The sequence below is a fragment of the Pecten maximus genome, chromosome 5, assembly GCF_902652985.1.
Source record: "Pecten maximus chromosome 5, xPecMax1.1, whole genome shotgun sequence".
Classification (NCBI taxonomy): Eukaryota; Metazoa; Mollusca; class Bivalvia; order Pectinida; family Pectinidae; genus Pecten; species Pecten maximus.
Genome location: NC_047019.1, coordinates 22,934,193 through 22,951,678, shown reverse-complemented (window position 1 = coordinate 22,951,678; position 17,486 = coordinate 22,934,193). Strand labels below are relative to the sequence as shown.

General features: G+C 36.7%; 2 protein-coding genes across 3 annotated transcripts; one reads left to right on the top strand and one right to left on the bottom strand.

Annotated features, from left to right (window-relative positions):
- Positions 1–16: 16 nt before the first annotated feature.
- LOC117327554 (sialate O-acetylesterase-like) lies at positions 17–11,154 on the top strand. 2 transcript variants are annotated; one of them, XM_033884603.1, is made up of 9 exons: positions 17–145; positions 1,204–1,538; positions 1,762–1,912; positions 2,571–2,775; positions 3,031–3,173; positions 3,968–4,095; positions 8,060–8,217; positions 9,064–9,262; positions 10,095–11,154. In XM_033884603.1, the coding sequence occupies exons 1-9, from the start codon at positions 37–39 to the stop codon at positions 10,389–10,391; spliced, it is 1,725 nt and encodes a 574-aa protein (XP_033740494.1). In that variant the 5' UTR covers positions 17–36; the 3' UTR covers positions 10,392–11,154. The 2 variants fall into 2 exon arrangements, with proteins under 2 accessions (XP_033740494.1, XP_033740495.1); XM_033884604.1 differs by lacking the exon at positions 17–145 and adding an exon at positions 190–386.
- Positions 11,155–14,479: 3,325 nt separating this feature from the next.
- LOC117327556 (protein C15orf41 homolog) lies at positions 14,480–15,415 on the bottom strand. Its single transcript, XM_033884606.1, has one exon. It carries the CDS (start codon positions 15,341–15,343, stop codon positions 14,495–14,497), a length of 849 nt encoding a protein of 282 aa, XP_033740497.1. The 5' UTR covers positions 15,344–15,415; the 3' UTR covers positions 14,480–14,494.
- Positions 15,416–17,486: the final 2,071 nt, after the last annotated feature.

Here is a 17,486-nt window from a genome sequence, read left to right as displayed (position 1 = left end):
GTACAAGCGCCGCTCGATGCAGATTGTAAACAAAAGATGTCGTTCCTGTGTTTAGGATATGTGCTCGGCATATCGCTAGCATTTTGTATAGGATCAGGACATAAATCACACGATAATTATGTAGAAATGGCGATGGATGCATCAGGTAATCAATGTAGTGATGACAATATCATATTTTTTTTAAAATTTCAAATTATCAACGTCCTGATCATGATCCGAAAGCAGAGTTAGTGGGCGCTCGCCAATTTGTTTTCTATCTATCTATAGGCTAGGCCTATATGATATGCTATAGTACCCGTTTCCGGTCTTAACTAGCTGCGATGACGTAGCTCTGAACGACGGACGGAAGATTTCTGACAGATGGTCTTCGTCAGAGTGAAAGCAGGGTATGATTATTCGTTCTAGTCTTAACATTACTCCTATACGTATATGAGGTCTTATTCCACCTGATTACATTGGTGGATATTGCGACGTTACATGACAGCCTGTCAAAAGTTTCCTGTCGTGTAAACCTCTAATATTATTGGAGTAGTCTTATCATGTGAACGGTAGAGGAGGAGATTTATTGCAACAAATCTTGTTTGAAAGCCTCCAATTTTGGGGCACTACCTTTTCTCAAAGTAGTTCTAGTCAACGATTGTACGCACGAAAAAGGAAGTTAATCAACAATTCATGATCACTAGATGTAGCTTAGCCTATATATATCTAACCACAGGTGCATGCCTGACTCGTTCTATAAAATAATAACATATAAGAGTACATATAAATGAGATTTTATATTTACTCTTATATGTTATATTTTATAAAACGAGCCAGGCACCTGTGGTTAGGCGAAGAAATATTTAAATAAATTGACTGTTTCAGAAAAGAGCGATTTAAAACTTGATTAAATTTTTAGTGTAACAATTGAATCACAATCTTGAATTTTACCTATATTTTTAGTCTCAACTTTATTTTTCTGTCAGTTTCCACAACTTCATTCTGAAATGGATGGATTTTAATTGGATATGAAACACTCCTAAAATACTACCTCCCAAAAATGATTTGAAAGATGCAGAAAAAAGAATTGCCTTTAAAGCAATTTTTTCTGTATCACATGTCATGTATATATACATACATTTATTAATAAAGAATATGTAATAGAGTTACTATGTAAAGAAATGTTATTTGTATGTGTCATATGTTTTGTGAAATATGTTTCAGGTCCTAATGATGTACAGAATTCCAATAATAACTTCAAATTTGCAACTTACTATGGGGACCATATGGTTCTGCAGCGTGCACCAAAGAAGGCTGTTGTTTGGGGTTACCATCCATTTACTTATGTGTATGTGGGAGTGACTGTTGGAAATAACACTCAATATGGCCTAGTTAATACACATGGAATATGGAGTGTTATCTTGGACCCTGTGGTGGATCCAGGCCCATATAATATCACAGCTCGCGGACTGGCAGGGGAGATTACTCTTACCGATGTCCTGTTTGGAGATGTATGGATCTGTTCTGGGCAGTCAAACATGGAGTTTACAGTCAGAATGGTATGGAGCCATCACTTTATTATACATTTTGTGAATCATGATTTTTTTTAAAGATTTTATAAGGACAATATTTCACAAAGGTGATCTAAATTATATGTTTCTTGATAACTGAATATCATAAAATAAACGTTCTGACAAATGACAAAACCTCACAGCTTTTGTGAGCAAATTAATGTCCACTTAGTTCATTTATCCAAAATGTCACCAAATGTAATTTTTTCAGGGAAACAATGCAACTGAGGAAATACAAGATGCAAACAACTATCCACATATCCGAGTATTTACAGTAAACCAGAGGGCTGGATCAAGTACACCTTTATCAGACTTCACCATTAAAAACAGCATTAAACAGTACTGGTCTGTGGCTTCTAATGGTAGGTCAAGCCATAAACTCTTATTTCCAATCATCAAAAGAACCTTGGGCCATGAAATATATTGTACATCAAGTCTATTCTTATAAGCAACTATAAGTAGGCATCTGTTCGTATATAAACTGTTTTCCAGAAGGCCAGCAACACATGTACAGAGGTGAACTTCCTGGACACCACAATCATCCTACCTCAGTATCAAAACTGTCATCCTAGAAAACAAGCAGCGCCTTGAATAAAAAAAAAATTCACTGACCTCCGTCATATTGAAGAATCTTAGAAACTTTAAGACATGTGAAAAGATGTTAATTACCCTGATCAACTGCTATAGATTAAGCATTTAACAACCCACAAGAAGTGAGAAACTTGATGTTCAGATCATACGATCTGCATAGCTTCTTTATGGGGCTTATGTTACAAAATGATGACATATAACTCACGGTCAATAAAGTCATTACCCACAAGGGAGGTAATTCAGTCAAAATGAAGATATGTGAAATAATAATAACCGGGTATATTTCATATGGTTTTTATGTATGGGGAAAGTCTCCGACTGAAAATGTCACATCTTTATATTTCAATCTTGGCTTTTCTTCCAACAAAATTTTGTTCCAGAATGTTGGTACTTGACTAAAAAACTTCTAATAATCTTACATGATTGCAGCTTCTATTGGTGGAACTGATGTAGAGTGGGGCTACTTCTCGTCTGTGTGTTGGCTGTATGGTAAATACCTGTACCAGAAGCTGGGCTACCCCATTGGTCTGGTAAATACTTGCTGGGGAGGTACACCTGTGGAGGCCTGGTCCTCTCCTGATGCACTATTGAAGTGTGGCCTGTTTGGATCACCTCACAACACTGAAAAAGTCAGGTAACATGTATTTTTTTTTATTACCTAAGCCTGGAAAAGTGCAATTTTCTGTAAAATATGATGTTTTGACATGGCATCACTAGCTAGTACATTATACTTCAACATCTTTTACAAAACCCCAAGTCAAAAATATACTGATAAATGATTAAGGTCTGTGGTAATCTTAAATAAGATTAAACTCTTTGTTTTTAACATTGAAAATAATTAAGTAGAAGTTCCAACTATTTTGTTTCTAATTATCCCATGTATTTATAGATTTACAGATCTAGACAGAAGCTCAGATTATCGTTATTCTGATGGACAAACCTTGTTTTGGTCACCAAATTACTCTGACCTGTGGAATGCCATGGTTAACCCTCTCCTCAACATGACAATATATGGAACTATTTGGTACCAAGGTATGCAAACCCAATACATACATATATATATATATCTGTAAATATTAATCTGCTGGAACCAAAATTACCATGTATGGACAACCACTGCCCAATTAACCATCGTATAGACCTCCTATAACATGTACATTAATTTTGTAGATATAAGGCTCATCCCCATCAAAATGCATATGATATGCAAAAAACAATTCCTATATATATATGGTGACATCAGGTAACATGAAGTACCATTCTAGAGTATATAGACCATGCATATATGTATATATATATATATATATATGTCAAGTAGTAATAACGACAGTACAGACAAGTAAATTGTCAAATTTTCGAGGCAATCTGCCCCTTTATCAAGACACAGGTAAATTACATACGATCACATATAGACATAGAACATGGAACAGTTACACAAATATAGTAGGTATAAACAACAAAAAGTATCATAATGTTGTAAAAATGATCCCCCTCGGTCGATACTAAATTCGCCGAGGGCCTATTATGATTACTAAGGAAACATCTTTGGTGGTGTACAGATGCTAAAAGTAAATGAATGAATGAATGAATGAACAAATAAATAAATAAATAAATAATATAACTTAAAGGTTTAACAGAAAAGCATCGCGGGTCGATATATATATTGAACTGTTCCAACCAATATAACCAAAATCAATATGCATACTACTTTAGACCTTACTGACCATACATAGAGCTAATTACATGACCATATATGATTCTAAGGTTATATATATATAAGATTCTATATCACATGTACATTAAATATTGAATCTCTGTTTTTATAGGTGAATCAAATGCTCCACATCCTCATAACTACAATTGTACCTTCCCCTCAATGATCAGCGACTGGAGAGCCAAGTTTCATGCTTCACACAGACAGAACGACCCATCATTTCCTTTTGGCTTTGTAATGGTATCTATCTTTCATGAGATCAACTTTTATTTTTTGGGCCAATTTATACTACCAGTAAACAATTTAAGCTTTCATGATATTCCTAAGTTCCTCCTCCATCCCCCTGCACCCATACAGACACAATCTGGAAAACTTTCAGATTTATTGATGTAATTTGTTCTTCAAAAGATTTCACTTTTGTATAGTTCTCTCTTTTTTTAGCTCAGCTGGCCAGAAGGGTCAAGATAGCTTTTGCCATGGTGCGTAGTCCATTCTTCGTCATCCGTCTGTTGTCAACTTTTCATTCGAACTACTTCTTCTCAATAACCATGATACCCAGGGACCTGATATTTGGCCTGTAGTAAGTTGGGGGAAGGGCTACTAAGTTTATTCCAATGAATGACCTTGAAACTACATTCAATGTCAGTCACAGTGGTCAAATAAACTCAAATGTTTATACCCAAGGACCTGATATTAGGCCTGGAGCATGCTGGGATGAAGTGCTACCAAATTTGTTCAAATAAATGACCTTGAGCTACTTCCAGTGGTCAAATAATCTTAAGTATTCAAACAACTTCACAATAACCAGGAGAGGCCTTATGTTGGGCATGTTACATTCTGGGATGAAGGGCTACCAGATTTAGGTATGTAAATGAATGACCTGAATCTGCATTCAAGGTCACAGGGGTCAAAACTATTTTAAACAGTTGATCAAGTTCTAATCAAGGTAGTCTTGTGGATCTGCCCATCCTGTGCAAACAGTTGTATGTCCGGCAATCTCCTCCTGTGTTTTTTAGCCCACCATCATCAGATGGTGGGCTATTCAAATCGCCCTGCGTCCGTGGTCCGTGGTCCGTCCCTCCGTCCGTCCCTCCGTCCGTCCGTCCGTCCGTAAACAATTCTTGTTATCGCTAATCCTCCGAAAGTACTGAAGGGATCTTTCTCAAATTTCATATGTGGGTTCCCCTTGGTGCCTAGTTATGCATATTGCATTTTGAGACCAATCGGAAAACAACATGGCCGACAGGCAGCCATCTTGGATTTTGACAATTGAAGTTTGTTATCGCTATTTCTGAGAAAGTACTGAAGGGATCTTTCTCAAATTTCATATGTAGGCTCCCCTTGGTGCCTAGTTATGCATATTGCATTTTGAGACCAATCGGAAAACAACATGGCCGACAGGCAGCCATCTTGGATTTTGACAATTGAAGTTTGTTATCGCTATTTCTGAGAAAGTACTGAAGGGATCTTTCTCAAATTTCATATGTAGGCTCCCCTTGGTGCCTAGTTATGCATATTGCATTTTGAGACCAATCGGAAAACAACATGGCCGACAGGCAGCCATCTTGGATTTTGATAATAGAAGTTTGTTATCGCTATTTTTCAGAAAGTACTGAAGGGATCTTTCTCAAATTTCATATGTAGGTTCCACTTGGTGCCTAGTTATGCATATTGCATTTTGAGACCAATCGGAAAACAACATGGCCGACAGGCAGCCATCTTGGATTTTGATAATTGAAGTTTGTTATCGCTATTTCTGAAAAAGTACTGAAGGGATCTTTCTCAGATTTCATATGTAGGCTCCCCTTGGTACTTAGTTATGCATATTGCATTTTGAGACCAATCGGAAGACAACATGGCCGACAGGCAGCCATCTTGTATTTTGATAATTGAAGTTTGTTATTGCTATTTCTGAGAAAGTACTGAAGGGATCTTTCTCAGATTTCATATGTAGGCTCCCCTTGGTACTTAGTTATGCATATTGCATTTTGAGACCAATCGGAAGACAACATGGCCGACAGGCAGCCATCTTGGATTTTGATAATTGAAGTTTGTTATCGCTATTTCTGAGAAAGTACTGAAGGGATCTTTCTCAAATTTCATATGTAGGCTCCCCTTGGTGCCTAGTTATGCATATTGCATTTTGAGACCAATCGGAAGACAACATGGCCGACAGGCAGCCATCTTGGATTTTGACAATTTAAGATTGTTATCGCTATTTCTGAGAAAGTACTGAAGAGATCTTTCTCAAATTTTATATGTAGGTTCCCCTTGGTGCCTAGTTATGCATATTGCATTTTGAGACCAATCGGAAAACAACATGGCCGACAGGCAGCCATCTTGGATTTTGACAATTGAAGTTTGTTATCGCTATTTCTCAGAAATTGCTGAAGGGATCTTTCTGAAATTTCATTTGTAGGTTGCCCTCTGTGCCTAGTTATGCATATTGGATTTTGAGACCAGTCAGAAAACAACCTGCCTGACAGGCAGCCATCTTGTATTTTGACAATTGAAGTTTGTTATCGCTATTTTACAGAAGGTACTGAAGGGATCTTTCTGAAAATTTCATATGTAGGTTCCCCTTGGTCCCTGGTGTTGCATTTTGGGACCAATCCGAAAACAACAGACATCCATTATCGCCAAATCTTAAATTTTATATATAGGTTACCCTTGTTTGAAAAGTCCTAGAGGGCTGTTTCTGAATTTACACAGATTAGTAAGACTTAGAGGAAGGGAAAAGTAGAGAAAAGATCAATCTGACATGGAACCTATAAAGATCATTCAATGGTGGGCGCCAAGATCCCTCTGGGATCTCTTGTTCGTCTTACCTCTTTGAAGCTTGATATACATTATAATCACAATAATGATGTTGTGTGTCCCTAAAAAATATTTTGATTAGAAACGTTTTGCAAAAGTTATTGCCCTTTGTTTTTGTATTTGATATTTGTCCAGAGATCTACATTTTTGACCAATCTCTTATAAACTTGGTATACATTATAATCATGATATGAAGTTGTGTTTTCATTTCCCTGAAAAGAATTTTGATTAAGTTATTTTTGTAAAAGTGAAAAGTATTCCCCATTTTTTTGTCGCCTTGAAAGGGTGACATATAGGTATTACTATGTCGGCGTCAGTGTTGGCGGCGGCGTCGTTGTCAGCACAATGGTTTCCATGCAATAACTTCCCTTTGGCCAATCAAACTCAAACTTCATACAGTGCTTCCTTACCAAAAGTGCTTGCTTGGGATTGCTTTTCAGGTTTAAAGGTCAAAGGTCAGGTCAATGTTGCTATTAATAGAAAATTGGTTTCCATGCAATAACTCGAGTTCCCTTCAGCCAATCAAGCTTTCCACAGTGCTTCCTTTCCAAAAGTGCTTGCTTTTCATGTTCAAAGGTCAAAGGTCCTTGCTACTATAAATAGAAAACAGGTTTGCTCGGATAACTTGAGATCCCTTGGGCCAATCAATCTCAAACTTGGTGCATTGCTTTCTTATAGGAAGTGCTTGGTGCATTGCTTTCTTATAGGAAGTGCTTGGTGCATTGCTTTCTTATAGGAAGTGCTTGGTGCATTGCTTTCTTATAGGAAGTGCTTGCTTGGGATTGCTTTAAGTTTCGATGTTCAAAGGTCAAAGGCCAAGGTCACTGTTGCTATTAATAGAAACTTGGTTTCCATTTGATAACTCGAGTTCCCTTGGACCAATTAAACTCAAACTTTGTATAGTACTACCTTATCAAAAGTACTTGCTTGGGATTGCTTTTCAGGTTCGAAAGTCACAGCCCTGTCAATAAATAGAAAATCTGTCAAATTTCCTTTGGGTCAATCAACTTAAAACTTCATATAGATGTATTGCTTTCTGGTTTCTGTATGAAAAACACTTAAATTTTGCATGAAACTTGTTTTGATTTGCAAAGCAGATCAGTTTGATTTTTAAAATTCAAATCCTATCTTGCAGTGCAGGACACATCCAATTTCTTTGAAACTTAGCAGGCTTTATAATCATGATAATGTTGTTGTGTTTCGGTGAAAAGAATCATGATTCAATTATTTTTGCAAAAGTTATTGCCCTTTGTTCTTTTCAGTGTTTGATTTTTGTTTAGAGATCGACATTTTTTTCCCTGATGTATATTACCCAATATGGCATTCAGTGAGCATATATTGTTCTGCTCCATGGCACTTGTGTTTAACATATCCAATTCACCTACAGCTTGGTGCCAATGAGCCAGACATGACAAAGTTTGATGGTTTTCCTGAGATACGATGGCATCAGACAGCAGATTACGGCTATGTACCAAACCACAAGATGGTAAACACCTTCATGGCTAACGCTATGGACTTACCTGGCTTTCTGAGCAGTGTAGGCAGGTAAGGTAGCTTACAGATAAGGCATTTCAAGTGAGACAACATGTATACTTGCCAGCTGTTTCTGAGCATGGATAATCGTACCTTCCCCCTTCATTTATGGAATTAGGGTTTAGCCACCCAACCCTCCAGCATAAATTGGGGGCATCTTATACTTTATTTCTTATTTGTAAGCCCCCAAGATTTTTTTTATCAAGCTTGCACTCTTATGGTGACATGGACTCAGCAAGTTTTTTTTTTCTCTGCTATATGCTATCTATAACCTTTTTCTACCACAATACCCTATGTTATTTCACAGTCAAGCCATTGTATAAATGTACTGACTGTTACGTACATATATATATATGTTACATTCCACTTGTGGAATATGACCTTTCGGTCTTTTGATTGGTTAAGGATTCAAACTTTGACCTGAGCTGCAATTGTTATTGACGTCATCAATAATCGAATGACGTTACATTATTACTTAGTCCCGGCCGTCACCTGTACGCCTTATTTGCATATGCGAAATAAGACTTGGCCACTTTTACCTTTGATTCAAGCCGATATTATTGTGGTAGAAACAGGTCACACAACTCGTGATTTTGGGATATGGAATCTATTCCACACTCGTAAGTTATTAATAAATTAATAAAGTTGTTAATAATTCCATATCCAACAACCACTCTTTGTGAAACCTCTATACATCTAACCATGTCTAACTGAAGTCCAGTTAATAAGTGCCACAACTGTTACAGCACCTCAGCCCATGTAAAAATGTAAAAAAATCTTAATAGTAGCAGTTCCTCATCTGATATATACTGCACCAATTACTTTGTATATACATGTGTATACCATTCTGGCCTTTAGCATCCACCCGGGTGACAAACAGGACGTAGCAAGACGATTGGTCAATGCCAGTTTGGCTGTGGCCTATCACCACAAGGATATTGTTTACCAGGCTCCACTACCCACTGGCTACAAGGTGGACACCAAGGATCAAACACTGGAACTTATCTACAATAATGGTTCAGAGGCACTCCATCTAAGGAACAAGGCTGGCTTTGAGGTAGGCAACTCATCTAGTCCTTAACGTTACAACTTTTAGCTCCATATCTACTGAAGTATGAAACTCTCATACTTCACATTTAGCTGTCATGGACAGGTAACTCACATGTAAACCTTGCAACTTTTGTGCCTTTTGGACTGAGGTAAGTAACTGACAATCCTTTCAACTTTGGTGCAATTAGGATTAATGTGAGTAACTCGGTCACAGACCTTGCAACTTTTGTGCCATTAGAACCAGGTTATGTATCAACTTGTATGGACCTTGTAATTTTTTGCCATTAGGATTAGGGTAGGTAACCCTCACAAATCTAAACCTTACAACTTTTGGGGCATGAAGTCTGGAATACATCATCTAAACTTAGATAGATTACTGCATGAAGTACATCTGTTGTAAACAACTGTATGTGGATACTCACCACGGCCGTTTAGTCGTATATATCTATATCGTCTGGTAAGTATGAGTGCGACTATCCCCAAAGGACAGCTCTGCTATTTCAGATATGATCCAACTCGGTCAGGATCCTGGTCAGCACTTATAACCTCCGGAAATCCTCGGCCCCTTCTGTCCTCCTCAGTTGGCAATCACTAAATACCGGAACCAGCCATTCCGGAGCCACTCACTACAAATACTCACTTGTAAACATACAATACATCTCAGAATAAAATAAAAAATAAAATAACCTTTCTTTGGAAATCAGGAATTACTACTTTTTTATAGTGGTTGTTTTTTAAGCACTTCAGAAAAGTCTGAATATATTACCAAAATTATAAACGGAACAAGATTTTAGATGTACTTACCTTTAAACCTACAATCAACCTGTTTTCTATTACAGATCTGTTGTTGCTACGGTAACAAGACAGAGTGTGGTGAACAGTCATGGTGGGTACAGACCTCCATAGAAAAGGTCACTCGCAGCACTGCAATACTCAGTACAGCAACTTGTTTGGCCAGGAATGTCGCTGGAATCAGATATGCATGGAGAGTGACGCCCTGCTCTTTCAAAGACTGTGCTTTATACTCATACCTCAGCTCCTTTCCAGCATCACCTTTCCTTTATACAAGTAGAAACTTTAGTAAAGACGGTACTTATATTATCAATGGTACTGTGCCACACCCCATAACTGTGTAGTACTCCGAGGGTTCAAAGTCGACCAAGACTCTCGAGCTCGCTGTGAAAGATCTGATGGTGAATTTTTGCTTCATTAACCATTTTGTGTAACAAAGACTTTTCTAACCAAAGAACAATTGTCAGGAGGGGCCAGGGGCTTATACCCCTGCTGGACTAAGGGATGGGGTAATTTAGCCATGTTTTTATGAAATTTTTTATTCTAAATTGTGGTTTAAGCAACTGCTATGGATGAAATACAAACAAAAGTTATTTGGTCATCTACAAACAAGACCAGACTATGTTGGTCTTTTAATTATTTATCATCATGACGTTATTTTGACCAGCCGAGAATCGGACTCGCTCACAACATTCCTGTTGATGGCCTCCATATATGGTTGTCCTTGCCTTACGTTCACAACTTATTACCGGTGGTTCCTGTGTGTTGAGTTTTAAACCAACACTCCTATTCACCCACATTTAAGATGTACATGTATATATTTGTACCTGGTAAGTATATGCATAAGTTCATATTTTTTACAAGAACATTTATAAAACTTTTCAATTTACAGTACATTTTGAGATGCATTTGTTTTGATACACATTTGTAATACATATTTTGTTTTTATATATATTTTTAAATGTGTGTTGAAAAAAATTGTTAAAAGAGATACGGAATCAATTACATATAACTATGTTTTTTTCAGACACCATTCAATATGATTTTAAATCATATGAAAGTATGTTGTTGTGGTGCATTTAATTATTAAAATAAATCCAAACATTTTATGGTGGTTTTTTTTCTCAACAGCAGCTCATGATCACCTTCAAAAGATTATTATTTTCAAATCTGTTCAGTCAGGTCAACAATTCCCGAGTTAACTCTGTAATATACATCTAAAACTAGAATGTGTAATATACATCTAAAACTAGAATGTGAATCTGCAACCCTGGGTGTGCCAATTACATCCATGGATGATGAACAGAAAAGCATGGGTTTTTTGCCCAGATATTCAAATTGCCTTGCATCTGCAGCTGTGATCCATCCATATGTGGGTTTCTCTTGGTCCCAAGATCAGGAAACAAAATGGCAGACAGACAGCCATCTTGGATTTTGATAATTGAAGTTTGTTATTACTATTTCTTGAGAAGTACTCAGGAGCATTTTTCTCAAAATTCACTGGGAAATTTCTCTTAGTCCATAGTTGTGTACATTTGATTTTGAGTCAGATCCAGAAAAATGAATGTTTGCTATTTTTTCTTTGAAATATTTCTCTAATTTTAAATGTACATTGTGTAGGTTCTCCTACATGAAGTTGTCCAGAAGTAAACGAGGAGTAAGCTGACTAAAGGTCAATGTTACTGGGTCTGATGCCAAGGTTACATGTTTATCTTTTTACGGATGGAAACTTTGTGATGATGTTATGAAGCAAAGTTGTTCAGAATTAAACAAAGAGTCAACTGAGCAATGGTCAAGGTCGTAATGTTGAAGGTGTATGGCAAATTTTGTATCTTTTCACTGATGTACATTTTGTTGAGGCATTATGAAACAAAGTTTGTCAGAGTTGAACAAGAAGTTGGCTGACTAAAGATCAAGGTCACTGGTTAAAGTGTATCTGTATCTTTTTGCTGATGAACATTTTGTGATGGTCGACATTATGAAGCAAAATTTGTCACAATTGAACAAATAGCTAAATAAATGTCAAGGTCACATTTGGTATCTTTTTTGCTAATGGATATTCTGTCTTGACATGATGAATCAAAATTGTTCAGAATTGAAAAAGGAGACAACTGGTGAGTTTGATCCAGAAAAGAAAATTATGTATAGACAATTAATATTTCTAATTCACAAAAAGTTCTTCGAAAACATATACATGTATACATGTATCAGATATTTAGCTGATCCAGAAAGCAAAATTTCTGAGAGTTGAAGGTTATGATTGCTTTTTATTATTCACATAATTCTTTTTTAAGATATCTCCGATTATATAATTAGATTTCATGAGGACTTCCTTGTTATCAGACCATTAAAGTAGAGAAAAGATCACACATAGAACAAATAAAGATCATTAAATGGTGGGTGCCAATTGCAAGATCCCTCTTGGATCTTGTTTATCAAAGAGAAAATATACATTGTACCACCAATTCATGGTGTCATGTCATGTATAACCTATCTTAATTTTTTGTCAAACAGACTAGATCATGTTGAGAAGTCGTACAGGTAGATGATATTGTGATTTTACCAAATTCTTTTCTTTGCTTTTGCAGCAGCAACCAGTACGACTGAATGGCTTCTGATGTGTGGCTTTGATTGTCAGTCTGCAATTCTTCAAAACAAAGCAGTTTGCACATGCGTGTATGACATATTTTCTGTGATACATTTAAATTTCAGCAAGCTGAAGAGATTACAGTGTTAAATGCTTTTTAGGTCACCTGAGCAAAGCTCTTTGACAATTTCCAATTCGGCTTTGTCTGTCGTCATGCATAATTCGTCGGTCTCCATTTGTCGTTAGATAGCGTTAACATTTTCGACTTCTCAAAAATTCTTAAACTTCTGAATTATTTTTGATGAAATTTTTCAGAAACCTAAGCTTCTTTAGCTGAAGGTTTAACAAATTTGTAAACTATATGGTTCCTACATGTACACCCCTAAGGAGCTTAAAAGGGGTCAAATTGACAGAAATTTCAAGACCCAGATATCGCAGAATGAAATAGTCAAACCTGTCTATAAAGGACAACAAAGGGACAGATCAAAAGTGTTTTTTATAGACAGGTGTCCTGTTATACAGAGGTAAATTATATAGTAGTAAATTGAAAAGAGTGGGTCTGGCGAGTCTGTCCTTCATAGACAAATTAAATGTCCCTTATAACAGGTTTAACTGTACTTGTCAATGATGGAAGGTTCTTAAAATGTGTTGTCAAGATTGTAAATTTCATGGCCCCTAGATTTCACATTACCCCTAGAGACAAGTTAAAAGATTTTTTAGAATGATTTGTTTTGTTTTCATTGGAATTTAGAGTTTGGTCAGGGCTAACTTTTCTCAATTACAAATTACAAAATGGCAAACTCAGGGCTAACTTTTCTCAATTACAAGTTACAAAATGTATCAGAAAATGTGTCCAGGACTTCGAGCATCAACTATTTACTAAAGTAAGGCTGTTTCGTCTAATGTAATTACATATCAGATAAACAACAACCAATCATTGCCGTGCCTCAAAATGGTAATGCATGCGCAAACGAAGTCTAGGTACTGTAGTCTGAGTGGTTGAGCAAAGGCAACAAGACATGTGCATCGTAATTAACGTCTTGTTACTCTAGATCTACACATGCGCATTACATGTAACCAGTGGGTTTACTTCTGCAAAAGTTTATCAAAGTCACTTTTGTAGGTGCTTGAATAGGCCATGAACAAGCATGCTTGGTAATACTAAAGCAATACATGTCCACTTTTAACCCCTGCTGAAAATAATAAGTGACCTTGACCTTACCTCTGCTGAAAATAACAGTGACCTTGACCCAAAAACCCTTGAAATTTAACCTGATCTGTAGCTACTCATATTGAAGTTACCCACCGACTTTCACCAACAAACCTTGAATCATAACTACGAAAAATGCAGAAAACTTCGTGGATAACTGACAGACAGATGAGGAGCTCGAGGAACATATATATATATAATCACATGAAAGTTGGAACTCTCTACCAGAGGCTGTGATATCTGCCCCAATACTATATAGCTAACTGCTTTAAAAACAGACTGGATTATAAATTGTTGGAAAATCAAAATACATTCTATAATTTTAGAGCTACATTGTCAAAATTAACAGTTTAAATTAGTAATTTAACGAAACTGAACAATAGATAACTTCAAGGATCACTTTTACATATTAGATATATATATATATTATGTAAAAAAATATATATTATGTACCTCGGTTTCACCAGGAGGGGACCAATAAAAATATGCATCCCTTTAAAAAAAAGGCTTATTGGTGCTAGACAGATGGGGATTAAATTAAGAGCCAGTTATATATAATTACAATGTATAGTCATAGATATATATACATAATGAGAAAAGATGTACCGGGGGCCACACCATAATTAAAACTAATAAACATACAATGCAATTTATTTTAATTTCACAACAGGGTCCAGTCGAACAATGTTTTCAGGGAAACTGTCTCTTAGAATAATTCCTTTCTCTGTATTTGAATCAAGTTCATCAATAAACCCGAACCAATAGATGACCATTCCAGGGCCGAACCGATTCCAATAGCTCCAGAACTGGTCCTTTAGATAGGATCTGTGACTGTATTCATCTCCAAATGATGCTTTGCTCTCTATCCAGTTGACCATGTGTCCATCTACGGCTATGGGAACCTCCAGCTTTACATCTGGCGTCTTGTCGTAGCCTTTAGCCCTCATCTGTTCCTCTCCAATGTACGACAACTGAAGAGAGTCCAACGTTCTGTTTAGTTTAAACTCGTACTCGTGTCCTATGGAATGTTTTATTTTGTCTACTAGCGGACCATACTGATCATCTGACAGGATGCACTCGTAAATCTCGTTGGCTAGAACGGGATTCTCAATCAGTGTTGTATCTTTCATCATCTGCGTCACCTGACTTCGTGGCGGATTGTCGCCACCATACTTAGTCCGCGACAAATGTCTTTCCAGAATCATTCTCGATAAGAGGGATGGGGATAGGTCTATATTTCTTGCCATTGACATTATCACATGTTTCTGGCCACTGTCCACACTGGCTCTATATTTATCATAGTAATAATCCGTCGTATCTGGGCTGTAATGGAGATGGTGAGTTTTGCGCATTTTCTTTTGATAATCTTGTGCAAATATACTACCGAGTGCACCAAGTGAAACGTCTGGATACCGCGGACTTATATGGCGTAGTGCTTCATCTCTAGTTTTGTACTTACGCATAAGATCAACAATTTCGTTGTAGACGGCTAACTTCATGATTCCGTTTTACCAAATGAAATATGGCGGGTAATGCGGAATTGTATAGATCACCTAAACGCTTGAATCAAACGAATTTCGCAAATTACAGCATAATTTTTAAGCGGAAAACGGGTCAAAAATACGGAATTAAGTATTCTTTAAATATTTATATTTGTATAGCCAATGTTTCAAAAACGAATCATTGGTAAAATAAATAAATCAATAAATAAAAACAAAAACAACAATTTGACAACTATTCTCATTTTAGAATGTATGTACTTTATATATATATATGTAGCGGAACTGGACCGGGTCGATCATCGGCGACCAGGTAGCTCAATCGGTAGAGCATCCAGCTAGTGTTCGGAGGTCCCGGGTTCGAACCCCGGTCTGGCCGTGCATTTTTCCACTCCTATTACGTATGCAGATAAATTTAATAGAGAGCGCAGCTCGAACGGGCAAAGCCCGTTCGCATAGCGAACTTAATGGTAGAGATGTCTCGGAAACCCCCCCTTTTCTCCCAATATACTTAGAGTTCAAAAACTTTCTCAGTAACCGGAAACAGGAAGTCACGACAAGATCCAGTGTTGCGCAAGACTGTATTCAAAGTTACATTCTCGGGAGATTACAAAATATCAAGATTTTAAAAATATGCAAATGTTTGACTTCACACTAGTTAGAATTTGTTAATAAAATTTATCACGAACAAGTTCTTAATTTTTTATATTCAAAACGTAACGGTATAATTTTCAACGAAAATATTTCCGGTGTTTTACGAGTACAGCTCCGGTCCGTTCGAGTTGCATACAAGTTTACCAAATATAGCACATAAAATAAAGAGAACTTCCGAATTTTTTTGTCGTCTGCTGCTCATCTGCGAGATCTGCTGTCCCGTCACCTTGTCATCGCTTAATCAGTCAATTTTAAGACTTATTCTACGATTAGTTTTTGTAGTAAGTTATCTAAATCATAATTCTTGTTGATATATATACTTTATTACAAACCAGTGTATAGATCTGTTGGCAATATATTCTAGTACACTAGATTATGTGTGCTTGTTTCTCGAATTCCATAGGCACCAGGATTGCTGCGCTCTCACATAGGCCATGCCTAAAATTATATTAATGGACAATATAGCATGTATATGTATCATATATATTTGGCACAGCGGTATAAGCTGCAGGTATTTCTGCATTTCTGGCTAGGCAATGGGATGACATAGAGCATGAGTCATAAAGTTGTCTTCCTTCATCATTTGTGTATGTCGCATATATATATTCTCAAATTACCAGACATTATGGGCTTTTGATAATATTGCCATATATTGTTTAGCCTGCCAAGTTTTCTCTAATCCAGAAATCAGACTTGTGTGTCTGCAGGTGTAGGGCATTAAATACAACATGTGATAATTACATGGTATTTCCACCAGAGCTTTTATAAGAAAGATAAAAATGTAGGAATTATGACCTGGTAACTTCTGGTGTCATGCTACCATGTATTTCAGTGCAATATGGAACTATAAACCCATCATCCAGAAACACCATGCATTCTTAAATGACCTTATAAGTGTGTTAATAGAACAATTATATATATACAAACCTCACTTACATATTAATGATTCATAAATACAAGCAACATATTTCTTCATATTGTTTATCATATGTTTTGTATAGTATCTCAAAACTTCAACCACTCCATCAGTTATCACGCCGGTGGCCGAGTGGTTAAGGTGTCCAGACACTTTATCACTAGCCCTCCACCTCTGGGTTGCGAGTTCAAAACCTACAAGGGACAGTTGCCAGGTACTGACTGTAGGCCGATTGCTTTCCTCCATCTCCAAAACCTGGCACGTCCTTAAGTGACCCTGGCTGTTAATAGGACGTTAAACAAACCAAACCAAAGCACCCGTTTATAACAGCCGGAAAGCAACATTTTCAAGTGGCAGGTTATAGTATAGCCATCTTGATTGGTATGCTCTGGCCATGTATGCTGTAGTCAAGCCAGTTCTAGATCGTGACTCCATATACTATTGCATATCTACATAAGGATTAAGTTTTAAATGAAGCATATAGCGAATTTAAATGAAGCATAGCCAACTGTAATCAAATGGAATATTATAATAATTACATAAATATATAATTTTACAGTATTGTAGTCAAAA